Source organism: Chionomys nivalis, chromosome 2, assembly GCF_950005125.1.
Source record: "Chionomys nivalis chromosome 2, mChiNiv1.1, whole genome shotgun sequence".
Lineage (NCBI taxonomy): Eukaryota > Metazoa > Chordata > Mammalia > Rodentia > Cricetidae > Chionomys > Chionomys nivalis.
In genome coordinates, this window is record NC_080087.1 from 123,650,656 (window position 1) to 123,667,120 (window position 16,465).

Genomic DNA, 16,465 nt, shown 5'->3' on the forward strand with positions numbered 1-16,465 from the left:
GCAGCCCACAATTTGAGAACTGATGCCTTGAGTAAGAATACCCAGAGACAAAATGCATGCTACAGACCACAGCAGTGAGCCCAGAAAAGGTTCAGTCTTCACCTTATGGAAAACTGCCACCAACAACTTTAAAAAGCAGTTTAGAGGCCCCCAAGGAGTCTAGCGTTTAGACATGGCTGATAAAAACACAACAGGTAAATTTGGCAGTGGTGGCGCACACCTTTATCCCAGCACTCGGTAGGCAGAGGCAAGTGGATCTCTGTGACTTGAGACCAGCCTGGTCTAAGGGGCAAATTCGCAGGGTCCAAGCTACACAGAGAAATTCTGTCTTTGGTGGGGAACAGGACAACCCAACCTCCCCCCAAAGCTAACCATAAGACTAATCCTAAGTAAATTAAATCATAAATTGTCAGAGAATAATCATTTTTGTTACTTATCTATCTACTATCATGTTTCTATCTATATTACATTCAAGTCAATCTTATGAACCCTTGTGCAAAAATAAAAACTTTGTTAAATTCTAGTTGTTTCAGTTTGCTGACAATGTGTAAAATGTGTAGTCAAACACCCAAATGAGGGAGCCACGCACAAAACTGTCCAGTATGTTTACGTCAGCAACATCCTGAGCCAGGTGTGACAGCAAGCACTTACACGTACGAGGACAAGCCAGGGTCACAAAGAATGTCTCCGAACAGAAAAAAATCTTTTCAAATGGGGGAAAAATGTAGCATATGCCAAAATAATTAGCCACAAACAAGGCAAAAACTGTTACGTAAATTAACCCATTTATTTAGTTGGCTGTGCATTATTGAGTAGGCTTGGGTATCAAATGGTAGCACTTTTACTGGTCTTTCAGTTCCTTCAGTCTTCTGATGGCAGACTTCACTGTGACGGCAGAAGTCGTGCTGTAAAGAAAAGGTTCCGACTCAATTAAGCAGGCTAACACGTGAAACACAAGTCTGACTTTCTCCTGGAAAGAATTATACCAATACCATGTTGTAGTGACTCCCAAGACCTAAGGACTAGTGCTCACACTGGCATGATGGCAAACCTTAAAAACCACGACTTCAGGCACTTGCAGAATCCTAGGGTCCTTCTACACCTGACTTCTTATAAATATATTAAGGTACTTTCCTTTGAAGATAGTATAGCAAGGGCAGACGACAAGTTTCAAGACACACACTCTCAAGTCAAGCAGCTGGAGCACAGATTCTGCTCTACCCTTGCTTCCTTCGCCATGCCTCTCAGCACTAGCCACACACCACACCACCCAGACTCGAGGGACCTCGGGGCCAGCCAATGACAGGAGGCTTCACCTCCCTCAGCAGCACCATCCAGCCCTGTCAGGGCCACACCACTAAGTGTGTTCAAAGCTTGTTGATAAAGGTGTGACAGCCCAAACAGCCTCAAATTTTCCTATGCAATCCCAAACCAACTAATCTCATTCCACAACTACTTTATAGAAATAACTTGTCAGTCAAGCTTGAGCAAACAATGATATCAATAACGGACCCACACAGAGACTGTACAATTCAAAGCAATACATGAATCAAATCCCAACTTTCACTTCTAAGAGCTTTGCAGCTTTAACCGAAGGGAGCCCTAAATCATATTTACTTCTCCATTCATAAATATTAAAACTAGTCCAGTATGTGCCAGACCTGGAGTATGGGCTGTGTGGTCCACACTTTCCCACAGCACAAAGAAACACACTCACTTGTAGGTCCAGGCCCCGCCAGCCACTGTTTTCATGCACGAACCACAGTGCCAGATGCCGACGGCTCGTCTCTTCATCTTGGTCTGCAAATGTTTAAAAGGTCTCGATATAAGATATGTGAAAACATAAATCTCTGATGTTTTCAGAGCCTAAACTACATAAACAAACAAACAAAAAAGCCAACTTGTCTGGTAAGTAGTCAAATCCTAAGAATCCAAGCAGGACATTAGATGCAGACTAGATAGATGGCATAGTATTGATGCATTAACAGTCATTTCCCACTGAGTCGTTCAGGTTTGCGCCTTTTCCCTCTCCAGAACCAATTATCCTTCATTTACTTGGTTATTCCACATAACCGAGGAATGCTTCGCAAAAACTAACCCCAACCCCCCTTATCTTATACCGGCCCACCGCTTACAAACCACCTTGGGTGACAAGCAATCCTCCCCTCCCGAGGCCAACGTACCTTGCCACAGAAGGAGCACGTGTACTTGGCGTGCTGGCTGATTTCAATCTTCTTCACCATTTTCCGGAGGGAGGCACCATAGCGGGTCCCATATTTCCCGACGATCCCGACCTTCTTGGTGCGTTTTGCCTGTGGGCAGAGGAAATGACAGCGACACTTAGCGATGTGAAAGAAGTCCGTGCACGCACACACCGCTGCGCACAGATCCTGCTAGGGCAGAGTTTTCCCAAAACTCAACCGGCAAGAGCAGCGTGCACGGGGCGAGCAGGGCTCCGCGGCGCGCATTCACCGCCGAGCTGGGCCGAGCCCCGCCGAGCCGCCTTCGGGGCTCCAGTCGCGGCCTCCGGGGCTCCGGACGCGGCGAGGACCCCGACAGCCGACGGCACAGGGGACAGCAGAGGCTGCCCCAGGCGGGTGAGCGCGGAAAACCAGAGAGAACGGCAGATGCGGACGGATAGCGACTTCCAAAGCAGTAACGCAGACACTCACCATGTCGCCGGAACCTAAGCCAAGCACGGAGAGGAAGAGACGCAATGCGCAAGCGCGGTTTTAGACAGTGAGCGGAAGTGACGCCAGCGGCTTCTCTAGGAACTGAACTCTGTGCTCTAGAGGTTCACTCGCTGACCCCTGACGGTGCGTTGGGAGGTGTTTAGGTGGGCCGGTGTCCCAGCTGTTGTTCACAAGCTGAAAGCACACCCTTCTTAGCTGGCACACACACCAAAGTTATACAAAACGGGTGAGATTTTTTTTTCTTCCGTTCTATTCGCGAGGAAACAGGTCTTAGGGGACTTGCTTTCAAGTGTTTAAATCATAACGTTGTGACTCTCATTGCTTAACCCCACTAGGTTATACTTTGACCAGATGCTGACCATAGTAAAAGCCTAGGATCCGCTCTCAGGGGAACTTGCAGTTCATCGGGGAGACGGTCAAATTCGTCACAATTAGAGGTTATGAAATGTTGCTGGTCAGAGCTCTGTGGGTAAGGTAAGGAAGAGGGTCCACTTGAACCCAAGACCCTAGAGCAGCGGTTCTCATCTTGTGAATCGAGACCCCCTCCCACTTAGAGGTCGATCGATCTTTTCACTGGAGTTGGAAAACAGATATTTACGAGTCATAACAGTAACAAAATTAAGAGTTATGAAGTAGCATCGAAAATAATTTTAGGTTGGGGTCATCACAACACAAGGAACTGTATTACAGGATCACAGCATTAGAAAGGTTGAGAGCCACTGACCTAGAGTCTGGAATTCTCCCAAGAAAAACGTGCTTGGGTTGGAGACCTGGCTCAGCGGTTAGCATTGGCTGCCATTCCAGGGCACTATGGTTGCAGTCTAAACCCCACATGGATGCTCACAACCTGTAACTCCCGTTCCAGAGCATCTGACGCACTCAGATGGCCTTTCTGGGCACCAGACACTCATGTGGGTGGTACACACAGTCCTTATAAGCGCCTACATTACACATAAAATTGTTTAAAAGAAAAGTGTAATTGCAAAGCTGAGACAACAGTCACTCCAGTTTGCGTACGGTTTGGTCCTTTCTTCTACCTGGGACTTTCTTCCTATTCGTTCCAGAAACCATTGCCCTGGTGCTTTAGGCAGCCTGAACCAAGCCTGAAACCTTAAAACCCAACATCTTACTGTGATCACCATCTATGACCTTCCTCCCAGGTTTCTCCAAGGATCGTGAGTGAGGGTCTTTCTCAGACAGTATTATTTCTTCACACACAACACACTTTTGTTATGCCCAAATCCACAAAGTCCCCTCAAGGCCAACAAGGAAACTGAGTCCCATAGTAAAAGCAAAGAGCCTTTATTTTAATCAAGTTTGCAAACTTAGTCTCTCCGCATATCCAACATATTGGAATAACTGGAGAGCCTTGAGCTCAATTAGAATTGGGTTTTTATAGTAGTAAAGGTGGGGGTGAGGGGTCTCTGAGGTTCAGGACCCCTGACTGGCTGACATTTGTCTAGGGGTGTCCCGGTGAATGTGCGCTGGCAGGTGATCCTATCTACAGCACTAGGACTGCCAGGCATTTCCTTTGAATGGTCTGCTCTTGGGTGGGGGTTGGGTTATCTCAACTTGTGGTTCGTTCCTGCTCCCAGGTATTGCTTCAGGGCAAACTACTGAGACTCAGGCCCCTTATTAAATTTATTGAGAGCTGAGTTCTACTCTGGCAGATGATAATGGTTGGAAATAATGAATTTTCTTTGGGTGACCTGTCCAAACTTAGCTTATCATGGCTGGCCCCCACACTTTCAAATTTTGGGCTGCCTTTTCTGAAGGGATGTCCAGGAGAAAGGAAGTTCAGATAACTGTTAGAATATAATAGTGCAAGAGAGACTCCACAAGAATGCTGCTAGGCACTGTGGCATTACCTGACCTTGTTCCCAGTCAGGTAGTAAGTAGCTTCATTTCATACAACTAAATATTAACTACCTCAAATGATTTCTTCTCTCTCTCTCTCTCTCTCTCTCTCTCTCTCTCTCTCTCTCTCTCTCTCTCTCTCTCTCTTTCTCTCTCTCCCAAGACAGACTTTCTTTGTAGCTTTGGAGTCTGTCCTGGAACTATCTCTTGTAGGTCAGGCTGGCCTCGAACTCACAGAAATCCCCCTGCCTCTGCCTCCCGAGTGCTGGGATTAAAGGCATACACCACCACCGCCCAACTTTCAAATGAGTTATTCTGTGTTTTTGTTTCTTCACAACGGCCTGCAGACAGGCATGTGTTTCATATCTTTACTTCCTTGGAGAAGTGGTTGAATTAAACGTTGAGTCCTTCAGGAGCTGAGAACCGTGTTGAGAGGTCACAGGAGCCCCAGAGCAGCACAGAAAGCAATAATGATACCAGGTGGCCCTGTTTGAAAGGTGCTGTATAGTGGGGACAGTCTAAGTGTATGTTCCAGCTAATGTCATTATGATCACTTACAGTTGGAACAATTTCAGTCTGTATTGTTAAGACAACAAATTTTGCTGATCAGTGGTGGCACACATCTTTAATCCTAGCATTAGGTTGGCAGAGGCAGGTGGAGCTTTGTGAGTTTGAGGCCAGCTGGTCTACAGAGCAAGTTCCAGGACAGCCAAGGTTACACAAGAATCCCTGTCTCAAAAAACAAAACAAAAATTTCATGTGTTGTTTAGGAATGTAGGCTCTGTAATTGGAAAATCTGGGCTTTTCTACTTACCAGCTATGAGGATTTTGACCAGTTCTTTCTTCTTTCTGTATATTGGTTTCTCAACTACAAAATCTGCATAAATATAATACCTACTTCATTAAAAAAAAATGAAGTTGCGAGTAGGTGGTGACACAAGCCTTTAATTCCAGCACTTGGTAGGGAGAGGCAGGTGGATCTTTGTGAGTTTGAGTTCAAGGCCAACCTGAGCTACAGAGCTAGTGCCAGGACAAGCTCCAAAGCTACAGAGAGAAACCCTGTCTCAAAAAAAAAAAAAAAAATGAAGTTGTGAAAAGTTGCCTGGAACATAGAAAACACCATACAGCTGTGAATATCACTGTCCAGAAGAAGAATTGAAGGCCTAGAAGAATTTTACCCAGAGTCTCATGGCAGTGTAGTGGTAGGACCAGACAGAGTCTTGGGCTGACTGATCCCAAAGTCATTTCTCTTAAATGTTAGCAGGCACTAACCCATGTCATAGTAACACTGAGAAAACAAAACACAAGTCAGGCAGGGTACAGGCTAGATTCTGTAACTACCTCATGGTATGACTTTGGGTGAGCCACAGTCCCTGTATAAGGCAGGACCTCCTGACTCCCAGCAACCAATATATTTACAGTGAGGACCTGGGCCAGATAACCCCCAAGGTTCCATGTACTTTCTATTTTTGTGGTTCCATGAAGTTTCCAGATGTTGAATGCTCTTGGGACAGTGGCTGACTATGTAGTTTATGCCATCACTGCCTCATAAAGTTTTATGGAACAAAAGCAGATCTGTTTTTAATCTTCCCCATGCATTACTTGAGCTCTGGTTGTATAAATTCAAGGAAGAGAAAAAGCAAAAAGTCTACTTTTAGGATAGTGGGTTGTGGAACTAGTTAAATTTATTTTTTTCTATATACATTTCTTAATATTTCTAGCATGAGCATACACTTTTTTTTTTTTTTTGATTTTCGAGACAGGGTTTCTCTGTAGCTTTTTGGTTCCTATCCTGGAACTAGCTCTTGTAGACCAGGCTGGCCTCAAACTCACAGAGATCCGCCTACCTCTGCCTCCCGAGTGCTGGGATTAAAGGCGTGTGCCACCACCGCCCTGCGCATATACTTTTTTTATAATCTGAACAATAATACTTAGAAATAATCCCAGCCAAGGTGGATATGGTGGTATATACTTGCAATCCCAGCACTTGAGAAGTAGAGGCAGGAGAATCAGTCATCTTCAGCTATGTAGTGGGTTCAAGACCAGCCTGAGCTACTTCAGACTGTCTCAACTTTTAAAAATTAACTCCAACAACCCCAGTGGCAATAAGGACACCAACCACTCAGACCTTGGTTTCTAATATCTCCCAACAGGAAAAACAAAAAGCAAAACCAGAGTTCCCTGGAGAACCAACTAACCCCAGCACTGTGGCAGGAAACTTGTAAGATGAGCCTGGAGCCAGAAAATAAGGAAATGTCTTCAAACCCAGAAAACCATATAGTGATGGAGGAAAGCCAGAGACGTAGGAGCCTGCTGGAAGAGCTCCCAGGCGACACAAGTAGAAAAATTTTGAAGAAAACATAAAGTAGTATTGATTTACAATCCAAAGAATAAAATTAATATCCACGAGTGCGTAGAAGTAAATAATTAGATAAGTCTATGATAAGAAGAGAAAACTCCCTAGAGCAGTGTTAAGTCATTTATATGGACAGTCTTCCTCCCATTCAACAGGAGCATAACTGCCAGTCTTTGAGTGTGGGGTGGACAGAAGTTTCTTCCAAAGAAGATGGCAAATCCAGAGAAGGGACTTTACAGTAAAGAGGCCTCCCAAGCACCACCCTGACCAGATGACCAGGGTCAACATTAGCAGTGATGTCATATTGGTGCTATGTGTCCTTGCTATGATGTGACATTTTACCTTTGTGATTGCCGTGTCCGGCACAGCTTGGTTCTGGAAACCTGACCTGGGTGAGAAGAAAGTAAGGACAAACACACAGGGCACCTATGGAACAGCTGAAATCAAGTGGGCCACGTTTACTCTGATAGAGCGGGGCCAATTACACAAGCCAGAACCTCAGTGCACTGTGCACAGCAAGGGAAGGGGAGGTTAGTTAGTGGGTGAGAGGGGCCTCTGGAGGGAAGCAGTCTCAGGCTGTAAACATCCAGGAGGGGGTGGGATGGATGCCTTCTCTTTGTCAGTGTTTCCACACAGAACAGGGGAAGGCCTTTCCAGTTCTCCGATCCCAACCTGAGGAAGGCTCTGTCAGTCCCCAGGGGGTCTGGGCAGTGGTTCTTGTCAGTAGTACACATCCACTCAGGGCTTACCCCTCCTTACACATTCCTGCTTGCCATATGTGATGGTCTTCCAAACCCCACCATCCTCCTGGAGACGTATAAGGAGTATGGTGTGCATGTGTGTGTATGCATGTTCACGTGTGTGAGCACGCCTGTGAAAGCCTGAAGGCATCAGGAGTCTTCCTTGATCACTTTTCACTTTATTCATTAGGGTGGGGTCTCACTTGACCACAGAGGTTATAAGCCCAGATATCCTGGCAGCCAGCTCATCGTGGGAATCTCTTGTGTCCACCTTCCTAGTTCTGGATTTACAGGATGTCTACTATGTCCACCCTGTGTTCACAAGGGTTCTAGAGACCAGACTGTCACCACCCTTGAATGGCAAGTGTCTACTGAATCAGCTCTGCAGCCCAATAGCTCTGTTCTGACCACGAGAAGAATATCAGACACCCTACTAGAGGGGCTCCTAAAAATGGTTTACTGGTCAAGATTATCAAAAACTCCGAAATCTTGTTAATCTGTCAATGCCGAGAGAAGCCTGGGGTGACATAATAACCGAATGTGTCATAGAGCACGAAACTGAACAAAGGGCATTGTGAAAACCAAGATCTGGGTGAACTGTGGAGTTCAACCAAACTATCATTATAGGTTCATCGATTAGTGAAAGGATATATAAAAATATCTGCACAACGTCATCAGTTTTCTATAAATCCCAAGCGGTTCTAGACACAAAGTCTACTTGAAACCACCATTCAGCCGCACCATAACTAATGAGGGCAGAGCTAACACAGGCCTGGAACGTCAAGGTTAAGAAGACTTTGCTGACTGGGACTTGTTTTCTTACAGATCATGTGTTAGGCCTCTAAGGATTTTTGCGAGTTTGAATTTCCTTGCCTTCCAAGGTGGATCCACTCACTCTAGAACTGGGTGGGATGGGGGCGGGGTGTTCCAGACAATCTAGAAACTAAGGTTCAGAGAGACCACGTGATTTGCCCGAAGTTACACAGTCAATGACTTCTAGACTTCCCACTGAATTTGAAAACTCCGATCATTGGTTTTGCTTCCTCTGCTGTACAGAATACCGTCCACCCCATAGGGGGAAGATGAAATAAGCTGGAAGTGTCCAGCAGCCATGAGTTCTCTGTGGTGGTGATGGTACCATGGAGATGCTGCTGCCTGGCTCATAGCTCTCTCAGTGCCTTTCAATCTTGCCTTCTTTCTGCCCTGCTCCAGGACTTGCCTTCTATTCTCCTATATTTCTTTAGCTTGGACACAATAAATCAACCACAGTCACAGCGACTATGCATCTCTGTTCCTTGCCAGGCTCAGCATCCCTTTTGCACCCTTAGGATGGACGAATAGCAGAGACCACAGGGGCAGTCACTTCTTTCCAGAAGGGGACCAGGGTAACACTGGAAAACTCTCCATGTGAACTGGCTGCTTGCGGAAGCTGCACAACAAAACCTATTTGTGTTTGTGCAAATGGGATGGATGTTTGGTGGCTGCAGTGTGCAGAAACAATTATTTGCGATGACCTTCCTGTCCCGTCTGGACTTCCCAGCCAGGCATAACTTGTGCCCAGTGGTGGCTGGGTGGGTATGGGCTGAGGCAGTTTTAGCCATGCTGAGTGAACTCTTTATTCTGGCTCTAGTTTAAGCTGGATCACCATTCTGCAAATTCACTGCCTCCCCTGGCACAGCCTCTGGTCTGCTGGGGTCAGGGTGGAAGACGAGACAGAGCATGAGTAAGTATGCGACCGAGATGCTGAAACGAGACACTTCATAATGGGAGGAAATTGTTCATGCTCAGAGCGATTCCATCAAACCGAACAATTCTCTCTAAATAGCAAGCTCGAAAAGAGACATACAAATAGTCTCTCATAAAATCGGCTCTAAGTGACTGCAGAAAATTGTGCCTCTCATAAAGTCTCAATTTGTCTTATTTATGGGCAGATTCCCGTCCCATTAGAGGACCCTGAGTTATAGACGCTCACCGCATCATGCTCCCATTCAAGTCTCAGTAAAATCTTCCCTGAACCAGCCCATCATTCTTCGGAAGCACTCCGTCGAAGTGCACCTTTCACCTCTCCAGTCATTAACTAAAGGTCGTGTCCAGAGAGGGATCCTTTCAGCTGCTGAGCCAAGCGGTTCTCTGGGGGCACAGGCAACATTGTATTCTTTCTTTATATGAAGCCTGGAGCACAAGTTTGTCTCATGACAGAGCTCTAAAGGGCTTATCCCAGAGTCCCAGGACTGTCTAGAGTCCTCGAAGGCCTCCACAGCTACAGAGGACACTGAGAATCAACACATCCAAAATGGATTCTCTCTCTCTCTCTCTCTCTCTCTCTCTCTCTCTCTCTCTCTCTCTCTCTCACACACACACACACACACACACACACACACACACACACACACACATTCTTTCCTTCCTTTAGTAACTCCTTCAATTCACTTAAAAGTCACCCAGCTTTTGTGAAAGGGCTGAGACCAAAGCTCTGGCAGGATCACAGGTCACTCTTAGAGAGAAAGAGGGCAGACCAACCTGAAACAGTGGACAAGTGCATCATATGAAATGGACCACTTTGCTATGACAAGTTTGGCACAATTTTTTTAAAAAGCAAGTTTTAGGTATATACAGAATAAATTACAAATGCTCCCATCTCAAATTATATTAGTTATTACCTTTTAGAAGTAGTAGTATAGGAGTGAGGGGGGATACAGGACTTGCTTTTTCACTAATAATGTACATTTCCAGAGTCATTTTATATTAAATATATAGTAGTGAATAAATGTCCCCACAAAGTCATAGCTGAAAGGACAGTCTTTTAATATGTGGTGCTGAGAACAGCTGCATCATCATCCAAGAAAAATTAACCTTGACCTATCCCACCCTTGGTGGATAAAGACCAACATTAAAGGCAAAGTAACAAGGCTTCTAGACAATGTAACATTGGGCTTGTGCCTGCACAAGTGTTTATCTCTGTTAAGCTGCAAAGTGAAGAACTTTTTGTGTATTTCACCCTCAGAATGAAAGGGTTGAAAAGTGGCTGATAATAAAATCAGTTGACTGGGAGCAGAAGGGAAACATGGACAGAGAATGCGGCCAAACCAAGCAACTGCCAGCTGCCACAGTACCCCAGAGGCCAACTAAGGCTTCATTATGCCATTCACTGAAGTTAGTTTCCTCCCTGAGACGCTGAGATTTGAAAACAAAATCTAAACAGGTATTTTAGATGGTTCCAATTAACCCCTTCCAAGCTGCTCTTGGTGATATTGCTGGACTGACCTGGGGAGAAGTGGAAGGAGGGTAGATATAGGCCCAGACTTGATGTATCTACTTTGCAAAATAAGGAGCAGTTTCAAACTGTGTTTCTCCTTTTTCTATTGGGTCTCATGCCTCTGAAGACAGCCTCAGGTCATGGGGCAGGGATCCCTGAGGTTTCTTAAACCAAACACACAAGGCAGAGAATGCAGATGGGTGTAGAAGTGGGTGACAAAGAAATGTTCCTTTTCCAGGTTTCTCAAAACAAACACAAAATCCCTTTATTTCCTGTTCCTTAATGCATTCCAAATGGAGTGATTCCTGTCTCCGTTAATGAACTGGATGGGTAGGGTAGGGGGCCCACTATCAACACCAGGGAGCTGGAAACAGGAGGATCAGAGGTTCAAAGTTATCTTTGACTACATAGCAAGTCTGAGACAGGCTTGGGATACATGAAACCCTGTCTGAAAATGCAAGTTATTTTTTTATTTTTTGAGACAGAGTTTCTCTGTGTAACCCCCCTGGCTGTCCCTGAACTCAGAGTTTCCCCACCCCCTACCTCTGCCTCCTGAGTGCTGGAATTAAAGGTTTGTGTCACCTTGCCCAGTTCAAAAATCACAAGTGCTTATGTTAATATGTTGGCTGTCTTAGGAGAAATACATCAATTTTGTTTCTAAATCTAAACCCGTTAGAAAAGTTAAAACCACAGTCTGTGGTTTCTATTATTGAATTATGTTGCTCAGCCAGAGGCCGACAAACTGTGGACTGTGTATGGCCTCCACCCACCACCCATTTCGGTACGTCAGTGACCTCGGAGTGTCTTTCACTTACAATGGTTTTAAAAGTCAAAATAGGTTTATGACAGAAAAATCAAAGTTGCACTTGTGTCTATAAACAGAACGTTTTGGGAAAGATGCTGCTTCTCCTGCTGGATAAAGCCCACAAAGGCATGTGCCTTTCTTTGGCTTAGCAAGTTACTACCTTGAAGAGTGCCCGGCACTCTATGAGGTGCTTAATAAATATTTGTAGTTGTGGAAAACTTTTATTTATTTATATTTTATGTATGAGTGCTCTGCATGTATATCTACATACCAAAAGAGGGCACCAGATCTCATTGTGGTTGCTGGGAGTTGAACTCAGGACCTCTGGAAGAACAGCCATCTCTCCAGCCCAAGTTGTTGAAATCTTTAACTAAAGAGGGTTATGATAGAAAGTACCTCAATATTTAGGAATGCAAATTATGACTACTATTGTAACAGGGGCAAGATCTTAGTAGGCCCTCAGACCTTAGCACAACTGACTCAGGTTGGAAATGCCATTCAGGCTGTAAACACTTCACATAGATACCACCACCTGCCAAAACTAAAACAAAGGCCTAATCCATCAGTCCATATAGTTCTGGAAAAGTGTAAATGTATTACCCTTGGTTTTTAGCGTCTGTTTCTGGCTGTTCTTGTTAACTGAAGTCTATCAACCCAGTACATGTGGGGTTTTTTTTGTTGTTGTTTTTTTGGGGGTTTTTTCTTTTTGTGCTTAAAACTCATCTCAGAAGCCGGGCGGTGGTGGCGCACGCCTTTAATCCCAGCACTTGGGAGGCAGAGGCAGGCGGATCTCTGAGTTCGAGGCCAGCCTGGTCTACAAGAGCTAGTTCCGGGACAGGCACCAAAGCTACAGAGAAACCCTGCCTTGAAAAACCAAAAAAAAAAAAAAAAAAAAAAACAAACCAAAAAAAAAAACTCATCTCAGAAAGGCCTGGGGCCACACTGGCAGCACCCAGTGTAATTGCTGGCTGATTATCACTTTCTTTTTCTTTCTTTTTTTTTTTTTTTGATTTTTCGAGACAGGGTTTCTTCATAGCTTTTGGTTCCTGTCCTGGAACTAGCTCTTGTAGACCAGGCTGGCCTCAAACTCACAGAGATCCGCCTGCCTCTGACTCCCAAGTGCTGAGATTAAAGGCGTGCGCCACCACTGCCCGGCTGGCTATCACTTTCTATTGGCTGTGTCCAAGCAGTCTTCTCTGGTGAATACCCACAGCACCGAGCCACTGTCTCCTCTAGTTCAGAAAAGCTAAAGGTAATCAAGGCCCCAAGGAGGTCCATCTCGGAACAGTGGAAGGCAATGCGGGTACCTATGGACTTGGACTCTTCTGCTGCATGGCAAAAGGAACACAGGCTTTTAAACAAAATACTTTATTTCAATGAATCCCATGATTTTTGAATGCTTCCTTTCATTTTTTTTTCTTTTCTTTGACCCTTTTAAAATGGAGAGGTAAAGCTGTCCCAATTATCAAAAAATTCAAATCTCCTTTTACTTGGTGGACTGTCTGTCAAGCTGCCTTCATCCAGGAGGTCCCCCAGATCCTGGGAACTACTTCCAGAAGTACTTCCTGGGTCAAAGGACTCTGCTGCCTCCAGGAGCTCCATGTCATTTCCGTCTTCTTCAAAGGACTGCTGGAAGAGGTTATAGATCGTCTTCTGCTTTGGGTCCTTTATTAGGAAAAGAAAAGAAATGTAAAGGAAGAAGCTAGTCCTAACGCGTTATAACCCTCACGGTCATGCTGAGGTGAGAGGTGGTACATTTTATTTATCCAGGGAACCTCGGCAGGAAACCAGTCGCCTGAAGAGATGTCTACCTTCCCCATGTTGTCTCTGCTGTTCATGAGTGACAAAGAGGCTGCTCTCACAGGAAGATTTGTGCTGGGATGTTTTCCTTCCCTTGTTTTCCATACTCACACTTCAATATCACAGGAGCTGCAGTAATTCTATTTCCTTCTCAACCCAAGTCCTTCTAAATGGAAGTTAGTTCAACTGTAATTTGTCTTCCGTGATACACTACATGTCAGCTTCCGGGAGACCCGGATGTTAAAGCTACAGATGCTCAAAATGCATACCACTGTGCCTGTCCCTTGTTGGCAATGTTGAAGCTAGGCCCAGCAGTGACAACCATGACGTATGACAGGCTGACCATCACCCCTTTCTCAGTGCTCCTGAGTCTAAACTCTTAACGCTGACAACTCATGGTCTGGGAGTACACTGCTGACATCACTGTGGAAACCCAGAGGGCCATCAAACTGTTCAATATCAAATGCTAAGCCAGGGAGGTGGCTCAGGTGTGAAAATGCTTGTTGCTAGACCTGTGATGTGGCAACTGCACATGACAGAAGGCGAGAACCAACTCCCGTGGTTGTTCTCTGACCTACACTTGTGCGCCATGGCCCATGCATATGAACGGGGACAGACAGGCAGATACACATACACACAGTGGTGAATATACTTTCATCTAATTCCTGCAATAGAGCTTTTCTCCTTGCTTTATAAATCTACCAGCATTTTCATAATCCCTCTTCTTGAAATTCCCAGTATGCCTCAAGTCTTTGGCTCAACAGGCTTATTCCCACCTGCTGTGGAATAATCCTGTACACTCTTGTTGTAATATGAGCGGCGGCCCATATTCCCAAATATTGTTTATAAATGTTCTTTTACATTTAAAGGGGGAAATGATATAGGTATGAATAATTTGCATTGGTATGGATTTTAAGGTCAATTTTGTTATGTGTATATGTATTTCTGATCTTGATTAAGGTATTGTGATTGTGTAGTTCATTTAAAAATGTAATGTATAATTAGGAAATATAGGTTGCTAATGGATAATCATAAATAATAGTCAAGCTTGTAGTCATGTTAGTTAGGTTTTCTAGATGTGCATAGATATATTTCAGATAGGCATTCTTCATATCTTTCAAAGACTGCATAATATGACATTTAATGTTTTAATAATTTAGGGCTTACATGACAATGAGACACGTCTGCTTCTGGCAGCACCAGCTACTTCAAGAGGAAGATGGGCATTGAAGAGGCTCCTTATGTAGTTGGTTAGCCATTTGGGCAAAAAACTACTCTTGCCTGGACTGATGCATAAACTGGACACAGAAAACCCACAGAAAGAGGACTGCTAAACTTGCCTAAAGGTGAGATGGTCTTTCAGTGTTCCTGACTCATGAAAGAATCTGCGAGACATTCTGCAGGACACAACAAAAAGTGACTAAACTGTCTTTAAAATTTCCTGCTTCATAAAAATGTCTGCTGGATACTATGGGCCTGTAGGCCAAAGATGGATGCCTCAACAGTACAAAAGAACTTTGGGTGACTGTCTAGGCAACGAGATGTCTCTGTCATTTCTAAAGTTTAAAGTTTCTTATTTCTTGTTTACTTAGGTAATATTATATCCTTCTGGAGTCTTTGATGGAGTTGAAGAATGGTTAGTTATAGTTATAGTTTTCCTTACTTATAATAAAAGATAAAATAGATATAAATATTGTAACTGTAATTCTTGTTTGATAACTGTTTTGCTATATGTAATCTTACTATGTTAAAGTAAAAGCCTTTCTTTTTTGTTTAAACAAAAAAAGGGAAAATGATGGAGGTGGGTCTTGTATTAATCTGTTGCTTTCATTGGTTAATTAATAAAGAAACTGCCTAGGCCCATTTATAGGCCAGCCCTTAGGTGGGTCGAGTAAACAAAACAAAATGCTGGGAAAAAAAGGCCGAGTAAGGAGTCGCCATGATTCTCCCACTCCAGACAGACGCAGGTTAAGATCTTTCCTGATAAACCAGCTCATGGTGCTACATAAAATATTAAAAATGGGTTAGATCAATATGTAAAAACTAGCCAATAAGAGGCTAGAGCTAATGGGCCAGACAGTGATTAAAAAAATACAGTTTCCGTGTAATTATTTCAGGGCATAAGCTAGCCATGCGGGCGGCCGGATGCCGGGGACACAGCCCTGCCGCTCTTATCACAACACACTCTGAAAATGTGCTGCTCTCACTGTTAGTAAAAAGCTGATTGGCCAGTAGTAAGGCAGGAAGTATAGGTGGGACAACCAAACTAAGGGCTGGGAAGAAGAAGGGCAGAGTCTGGAGTTGCCAGCAGATACAGAGAGAAGCAAGACAGGCATGCCGACTGAGAAAAGGTACTGAGCCTCGTGGCGAAGCATAGATAAGAAATATAGGTTAATTGAAAATGTAAGAGTTAGCTAACAATAAGCCTGAACAATTGGCTGGGCATTTATAATTAATAACACCTGCCATCACTTTTTCTTATCAAGTCACTTAAAAAATATTTATGTGAATGTGTGTTCATATGCCATGTATATGGGTGCCTAAGGAGGCCAAAGGAAGACATCGGATCTCCCGAAGCTGGAGTCATAGGCAGTTGTGAGTATCCAGTGTGATGCTGAGAACTGAACTCTGGTCTTTTGGAACAGCAATAAGCACTCTTAACCATTGAGCCATCTACCCAGCCCCCAAGTTACTCATAACTTGCAGCCATAGCTCCTAGTATATGCAAAGACTGCAATAGCTCAACTGCATTTCTGCCTCAGGCTTCTTGCCATCTGCATCAACCCAATGTTCCTCCCGTGCAATCCTTTAACAAGATTCCTTTGTTGTGTCATGGGCTCTCCCGTGTCCACTTCAAGCCTAACTTGCTTCCCTTCCCAGGTTTTCTGGCTCTCCATAATTAGGTCTCAACCTAACTAGTCACTATTTCTTAAGAGAATTCCTCAACATCGATGACCT

The 16,465-nt window shown here is 44.4% G+C and overlaps 2 protein-coding genes and 1 long non-coding RNA gene across 4 annotated transcripts in view; 1 reads left to right on the forward strand and 2 right to left on the reverse strand.

The window, feature by feature from the left end:
• Positions 1 to 764: 764 nt before the first annotated feature.
• On the reverse strand, positions 765 to 2,730 carry Rpl37a (ribosomal protein L37a). Its single transcript, XM_057762447.1, has 4 exons — positions 2,673 to 2,730; positions 2,184 to 2,312; positions 1,718 to 1,800; positions 765 to 905 (listed from the first exon to the last, which is right to left on the reverse strand). Exons 1-4 carry the CDS (start codon positions 2,673 to 2,675, stop codon positions 842 to 844), a joined length of 279 nt encoding a protein of 92 aa, XP_057618430.1. The 5' UTR covers positions 2,676 to 2,730; the 3' UTR covers positions 765 to 841.
• A 79-nt stretch (positions 2,731 to 2,809) lies between these two features.
• Positions 2,810 to 7,244, forward strand: LOC130870363 (uncharacterized). Its single transcript, XR_009056700.1, has 3 exons — positions 2,810 to 2,919; positions 3,029 to 3,167; positions 6,704 to 7,244. It is a non-coding gene; the product is annotated as an uncharacterized LOC130870363 (long non-coding RNA).
• Positions 7,245 to 12,921: 5,677 nt separating this feature from the next.
• The window catches only part of Smarcal1 (SWI/SNF related, matrix associated, actin dependent regulator of chromatin, subfamily a like 1), a 48,863-nt gene continuing 45,319 nt past the window's right edge, over positions 12,922 to 16,465 (reverse strand). For both annotated transcript variants that reach the window (XM_057763148.1, XM_057763147.1), the window contains one exon: positions 12,922 to 13,372. In XM_057763148.1, coding sequence (XP_057619131.1) covers positions 13,142 to 13,372 — 231 coding nt within the window. In that variant the 3' untranslated portion in view covers positions 12,922 to 13,141. The remainder of the gene's footprint in view (positions 13,373 to 16,465) is intronic.

What these genes read in the sequence shown, in the direction of transcription:
- Rpl37a (XM_057762447.1), bottom strand. An exon ending in CGTGCTCCTTCTGTGGCAAG is followed by an intron (nt 1,801 to 2,183) that starts GTACGTTGGCCT and finishes AAACATTTGCAG; the next exon opens with ACCAAGATGAAGAGACGAGC. An exon ending in GGCGGGGCCTGGACCTACAA is followed by an intron (nt 906 to 1,717) that starts GTGAGTGTGTTT and finishes TTTTCTTTACAG; the next exon opens with CACGACTTCTGCCGTCACAG.